The sequence below is a fragment of the Cebus imitator genome, unplaced genomic scaffold (assembly GCF_001604975.1).
Source record: "Cebus imitator isolate Cc_AM_T3 unplaced genomic scaffold, Cebus_imitator-1.0 Scaffold90, whole genome shotgun sequence".
In the NCBI taxonomy this organism is placed as follows: domain Eukaryota; kingdom Metazoa; phylum Chordata; class Mammalia; order Primates; family Cebidae; genus Cebus; species Cebus imitator.
The window spans coordinates 6,376,840-6,384,051 of record NW_016107405.1 but is presented as its reverse complement, the minus strand read 5'-3'; the positions used below and the strand labels follow the sequence as shown (position 1 = coordinate 6,384,051).

At 32.5% G+C, this 7,212-nt stretch overlaps 1 protein-coding gene across 1 annotated transcript in view; it reads right to left on the bottom strand.

Annotated features, from left to right (window-relative positions):
- Positions 1-7,212, bottom strand: part of ANKRD7 (ankyrin repeat domain 7) — an 86,919-nt gene that overhangs the window by 70,048 nt on the left and 9,659 nt on the right. The window contains exons 2-6 of the mRNA XM_017535082.1: positions 6,051-6,165; positions 5,688-5,861; positions 4,736-4,842; positions 3,921-4,058; positions 832-917 (exon numbers count right to left, since the gene is read on the bottom strand). Coding sequence (XP_017390571.1) covers positions 869-917; positions 3,921-4,058; positions 4,736-4,842; positions 5,688-5,861; positions 6,051-6,165 — 583 coding nt within the window. The 3' untranslated portion in view covers positions 832-868. The remainder of the gene's footprint in view (positions 1-831; positions 918-3,920; positions 4,059-4,735; positions 4,843-5,687; positions 5,862-6,050; positions 6,166-7,212) is intronic.

Below are 7,212 nucleotides of genomic sequence, written 5' to 3'. Positions count from 1 at the left end.
AAAAAAAAAAAAGAGTAATTCAGAGAAATTCTCCCTTAAGTTTATTCACCTGGAATTGATAGAACAAAATATTGTTGTACGCATTATCACTATAGATTTGCAGGGATAGGGGATGGAGAGATCTTGAATAATTGTGAATGTATATAATCTCCTGTTGTCTCCACACTCCTATGTTCTTTTTATTTTCTTCCATTTTTACACTGCGGGTGAACTGTAGTACAGGAGTGTGATTGCTAGAGAATAAAGAGGGGAGTTCTAAAAATTTTTCTCTCTCATCCAACAAAAGAAGTCAGTAAAAAACATACTTGTCAATAAAAGTTATATTTACAGACCTAAAAAACTGTATATATTCTTGAAAATGAACACCAAAATTTTATTTCAGTTGATGCATGGTAAATTCAATTCTTTACAAATATTGTTACTTTCTTTTAAATTTTACATAATATTTGATATATATCATAACTATTATCAACAGTGCTTATTTAAAATATTTTTACAATAAAATTAAATTTTTATGATAGTTTTTTATCTATTAAAATATCTATATATGTGCAAAAATTTTGTGTTTTATAGCTAGACATGAGACTATGGATACAAAAAGATCTTAATCATTAAGCATATTTTTACATTACATCTTTATGTTTTCTGCCAACACAGTATCAAAATATTTTAATAACAAATATTCGTAAGAATAGCGCTTAACAATATTCGACATTTCAAAATAATACAAAATTTCTATTTTAAAACTAAATGTTACTTAAAGTTATTTCCTTTCCTACACAAATAAAAAGCAACAAGAAAAACCACTCATCCAGTTAGCAATCTTCTTACCTTCCTTTAGTCACATGTAGTACCAAGAATAAGGTGTCTACTTAACATTTTTCTTCTTTCCATAACTTGCCATTGATTGTGGGTATCTATCCATAAAGGGAAATTATGTGTGAATGCCAGCATGCATAGAAATGTAATTCATAACATATAAGTATTAAAGCAAAACCTTAGACACCAACCAATGTCATCCCAAGAATGTAACACACTTGAGGACAAGCTTGCTCTCAAGCCAACTCTGTCAGCAGACACCACTTTTATTTCATGTACTCCCTTTCTCTGGCACTTCTTTTCTTCCTGCTATCACAAATATAATTTTTTTAAAGCCACTAGCAAGTTAGTAAAAATGGATTTAATTTATACTTGGTCTATTCATTTGCTAGGGCTGCCGTAACAAAACACCACAAATGGGGTGGCTTAAACAAAAACTAATTTTCTCATGGTTCTGTTGGCTGCAAGTTTACTGAGGTGCCAGTGGGGTAAGCTTTCTCTGAGGTCCTCAATAGAAAATCTTTTCCAGGCATTTTCTTACCTTTTAGATAACTGTTCTTTAGATTAGTGATCCCCAACCTTTTTGGCACCAGGAACCAACTTTGTGGAAGACAATTTTTCCACACAAGTCGGGGGACAGGGGTGTTTCAGGATGAAACTGTTCCACCTGAGATCATCAAGCATTAGACTCTCATAAGGAGCCCACAAACTAGATCCCTTACAAAGTGGTTCACAAGAGGGTTCACGCTCCTATGAGAACCCAATGCCTCTGGCTGATCTGACAGGAGGCAGAGCTCAGGTGATAATGCTTGCTGGCCTGCGGCTCACCTCCTGTTGTGCTGCCCGGGTCCTAACAGGCCAAGGACCAGGTCTGGTCAATGGCCCAGGGGTTCGAGACCCCTTCTTTAGGCGACTGCCCTTTAGATAATTGGCCTTTTCATATAAGTCATCCTCTGAGCACAAGCACCCTGGTGTCTCTCTGCATGTTCTAACCTCCTCTGTTTATAAGGACTCAGGTTGGATATTAAGTTAGGGCCCAACCTAAAGGCCTCACTTTAACTTAAACACTCATTTAAAGGCTCTGTCTCCAAAAATGGCCACATTCTCAGGTACTTGGGTATGGGCTGTCATGAGTAAATTTTAGGGGGAAAGAAAGCTCACAGCACTTGGATTTAACAGTAAATTAACAAAGTGAAGACAATTAACTCAGTCAGTGACTGAAACATATCCAGTGGTGAATACATCTTTTCTCCATGACAGAAAAGAGCCATATGGCTCTGAATGGCTCTGAATTTTAATGAAAGAAATGAAGAAATATATGGGTTAAGGCTAACCATAAAATAAAAACTTAAAATTTAATTCATTCATTTGGAAGTGTTTCACTAATTTTTTTAAAACTATATAAGAAATATTGTCTATGCTTCCACTTTACTAAGCCATAGAATCTATGTAGATTTTACATAGAAAGCCAACAAACAATGCTACGAAGCAGTACATGCTTAAGCATGTTAGATAGGCAACAGCTACTTGAGCAACAAAAGTCACAATTACAGAAAGCTTAGTTCCTACTGCAAAAGAGGGACAAATACTGCAAAAGGACAAGGGGAATGAGATTGTAATTTTAATGAGTCACTTGCAAATTTTATTAAACATCGATCATTTCCACATCCTAGAAGTAATAGCTTAGTCATTAGGAAGTTGCTTCTCTTCCCTTTCACCTCTTTGAAAAAAAAAAGAAAAAAATTTAATTATCTTAGAATTTTCAACATTTAAAACATGAATATATTAAGAGGACAAAACCTTTATGGTCAATATGTTTTATTTCAAAATTAATGATGGAGCAATCTACAAAAAGAATTTTCTGTTCTAAAAGCCATTTGGGGGAAATAAAGAAAGATTGTAAGATTTTCTTCTCATCAAACTATCCAATAATGCCTTCATAAGATTTTCTTACATAGATGTAAATAAGTAACCTTAAATATAAAAGTACTGTTTTTGACCAATAGATACATTACTAAACAGATACATTTGTCTCCTAGTTTCATATACCTAAGCTTTTTAAGTAATGGGAAAAAATTCATACATGAAAGAAACAGAAGGGATCCATTTTATAGAGTGAAGAATCCTTTTATAGTTTGGATATTCACCAATAATTTACATGTTCATTTAAGTTTTTATGCACATGACCTGCTTAAAACAAAGTACACATGTTCCATATTACAAAGATGAAAAAATTATATTTATTCAGTTATGGTTCATACATTTAATAAAAATTCTTTTGTGTCTAAACTTAAGACTAAACATCCGTATGTATATGTGATTATTTTTCTTCCTTCTCACCTATGCTTTTCATGTGGAATTTATGCATAAAAAGTATTTCTAAAATGTTAATAAAGTCATGGAAGAAGAATAACAAAAACTGAAAAAAATACCTACTCATAATTTTAAATTGCTCTTAAAATAAAATTATGGAGAAAATATCTAAAATAAAATTATGGAGAAAATATCTTGTATGTTAGCTAAATTCATTAAGGTATAAATTATAAGTTAAATTCATTCACTATAAATTAAATTTCTGAACATTGTATTTGATTTTCTCATTTACTATTAAAAATCAGAACTTCGTATTTATACATGAAAATGGTTTTTCTACTAGATGTAAATAGAGTGCACTTAAGAATTCTGAAAACTTACCAAACTAAAGCTAGCTAATGAAATGTTAACAATAATATTCAAAACATGAACAAAATCCATACCTTAATGATATCTAAAGACAATGAAGGGGATTTATGTGAATGAATCATCTTTTGTCCAATTCTATCACCTATATGTTTTATTAATGGCTATATTATGAGTGTTAAATCCCTGTCCTGGCAAACTTCCAGTGCTCATGCCTCTGGTAGTTTATTTGTATACTCAGTCCTTCTGTAGCCCTTATGTTGACTGAACCCACAAACAGAGAAAATCAAGAATCCCTATACAGATTTGTATGTGATTGCCCCCATATTTGAGCCTATTCCAGCCTTGCACCTTGGGGCTTAGGCTTTGATCCTTATATTCAAACCCCACACAATTGTTAAAAGACATGCAGTATCACTTACACAGTAAAACCATTGAGAAAAGCATATTCCTCAGCTGTGAATCCATACACATCTTCACAAGATAATTCCACACCTTGCTGAAGAAGACTTCTTTGTACACATGTTGCTTCACCACTGACAGCAATAATAAGAGCTGTTCTGGACCAAGAGATAGAAATGAATGCCCATTTAAAGATCTTACACATGCCTCATGTTTTAAAAGTGAGTCCTCTCAGTTTAATAGTCAAATGTAGGACCTCTATCAGAAAGAGTCAAGGCAAGAATGTAAAAAGTACAGCAGATCTGCTCAAAAAAGTGTGCCAACCACAGATCATATCATGGGGTCTAAACATGAACAGCACCAAGGAAGCAGCTAGCTCAATCCTGTTCAATCTCTTCTCCCTGGAAGCCCAGTGTTTTCAAAAACATGTCTCAAAATTCCATGAAGGAGTGTGTCTGGGACTTTAGGTCCCCTGACCCCACTTAACTACAACAGTTGGTCTTCTATGTAAGAATCTAATGTTAAATTCTAATAATAAATGATAAATGAATAATAATAATAACCAACCAACCAGGTCCAACTGTTTGATTTTACAAAGGGAAAAACAAATCCTGAGAGCTTAGGTAATTTGTCCAAAAGCATACATCTTACGGTTCTTATGGTTCTATATTTTCCCAATATCATACATATTTGTTTTGTGTACACATACACACAAACACACATACAGACACACACATACACACACACACATACACATACACATACACACATATGCATATAATCCTATTAGGTAGGTGTAGTTATGTGCTATTTTATTTAACTTTATTAATTATACCTTTGATAATTATCTGTAGCATTCACATCAGCCCCTTTGTCCAGAAGAAATTTTAGCATTTTTGGATTACATTTAATAACAGCAAGTAATAGTGGAGTATACCCATCCTGAAAAAATTATTTCAAAATGATTAAAATATTGTACCACATTGTCATGTTTTTTAGATTTAAGTTCAACTTAAAATATTTGTGCATGAAAACTTCTGAATATACACTTTAACTCTTAAAATATTTTAATACACAATAAAATATGATTTCAAAGACCAAGAAAACAAATCAGTGTTGAGCCAAAAAAATTAAAGTTTCCATTTTAGGCTTAATTCACATTGTAGGCAAGAGCAGCCTAGAATAAGTAAGTGATGAGCACTTAGCATTTAATGTAAGTATTGCATACCATCAATTCACATTTCATAATGTTGTATGTTCAGATTTCCACTGGGTTTCATTTAAACCTCCAAGGCTGGCACTTATTTTGGCTGTCATGTAGACAAGATATCAGTAAACTAAAGTATCAATATGCTTTCTTACAAAATTCATCTGGTATGCATAATGCCTCAATAGAAGACTCAGATTAATTTTAATATTATGTGATGTGAATTCAACCATTATTATTAATCAGTATATTAACAAAATAGAAAAAAGGTGGGTTTTATTTCTATTAATACGCAGTTATAAGAGAATTACATATTCCTTATTTGTTATGACCCTTTAAACAATTATAGTTGTTAAATATAGTGTTACTTTGTAGGTCAGAATTACAATCTGCAATAAAATAAAGACGGACTTTAAGAGAAGAAAACTTTTATCAGATTTTGATAATCTCTTCTCTTTCTCCCCAATTTTCAGTTTGGAAAACTCATTTTTTATGTAACATGTCTTTCAACATAGATGAATTATCTGAAATACTCCAGTTGCTTTCTAAATATAGGATTTTTTCTTTAATAGAAAATCACCTTATTTTTAGCTTCCAGATCAGCTTTGTGTTCAAGTAGTTTTTCAACTAATGAGAAACTTTGACCACAAACAGCATAGTGAAGAGCAGTATTATAACAAACATCCATCAGATTTGGGTCTGCACCACAGTTTAGAAGAATGTTAGCACAATCCTCCTTTTGACACTGTACTGCCTGTTAATGCAACAAAAGTAGATGAGTAACCAATTTACTATTTGGTATATGATAAACTGATTTAATATTATGATAATACTATTTAATACTATGATAAATGAGTTTAATACTATGTTTTAAAATATGAAAATCAACAAAACTAGGAGAACTCAAACACATTCCAATTGAAAAAGAAAAATTATGACATACCACAATCAATGGGGATTTGTTTTCACTATCTTGGACATTTATTTTGCATTTCTGCTCAATTAGGAAAAGTACAACATTTGTATGTCCATTAGCACAGGCCAGATGCAAAGGTGTTCTATGTCAATAAAACAAAACACAAAGTTAGAGATAAGTCTTCACTTGAGAAGTTACCTATTTTACCCCAAAACAGACCAGATTGTACATTGGTAAGGTATTTGCTTCATGCACATATTTCTATTTAAACAAATGTACATTAATTACACTAACTTTTTATTGAACTTTCAGGACTGTGCAAGTGTGTTGAAGATCACATATTTAACCAATTTCACTTCAAGGAAAACTTAACTATAATGGGTTGAAAAATAGATATTTTTAAAAATGAACTTTTTATTGAAATTTCAGGGCTGTGCAAGTGTGTTGAAGATCAAATATTTAACTGATTTCACTTCAAGGAAAACTTAAATATAATGAGTTGAAAAATCAATTTTTTAAAAATACCAAAATGGTGTTTGGGCCTTGGAAAAGATAATAAAGTTAGGTATCGCAATAAAATTTAGAAATTATACTTAAAATCTGAGATACATCTAATAGTAACTGGAGAAAAGGATATAACTTAATGACATGCTATCCATAATTATGTGTTTGCCTTTACTCAGTGATTAAAGTTGGCATTTGTATCTGAGAAATAAAAGGTGAATGTCTAAGGACTCTCTAAGTTGTAGATCTTAACCTTAATTTAAGTTATTACCCGAGTAGGGTAATAGGGTTCTCTTTTCAGAGAACCCTATTCTAGGTAGCCCACCAAAAACCAGATATACACTAATAAAGTGTGACAGAAGACTAATTAGATCCATTTAAATTTTGCAGCGTTCAGCCTAGACTGGCCCTCGTTATACTTTTATCTATTTCTAAGGTGATATCATGATAGCCTTGTGTTTAGATAATTTTATAATACCAAGGCCATACATAAAAAACCCATATTCCAAACAAAAAGCTTAAATATATTTTCCTTGTTTCATTTTAGCTCCCCAAAGTACTCTATGCGTACCTTAAATAGACCCGGTATTGACACACAGGCGTTGCAAAAAGGTGACCCTCAGGCCGGGCGCAGTGGCTCAAGCCTGTAATCCCAGCACTTTGGGAGGCCGAGGCGGGTGGATCA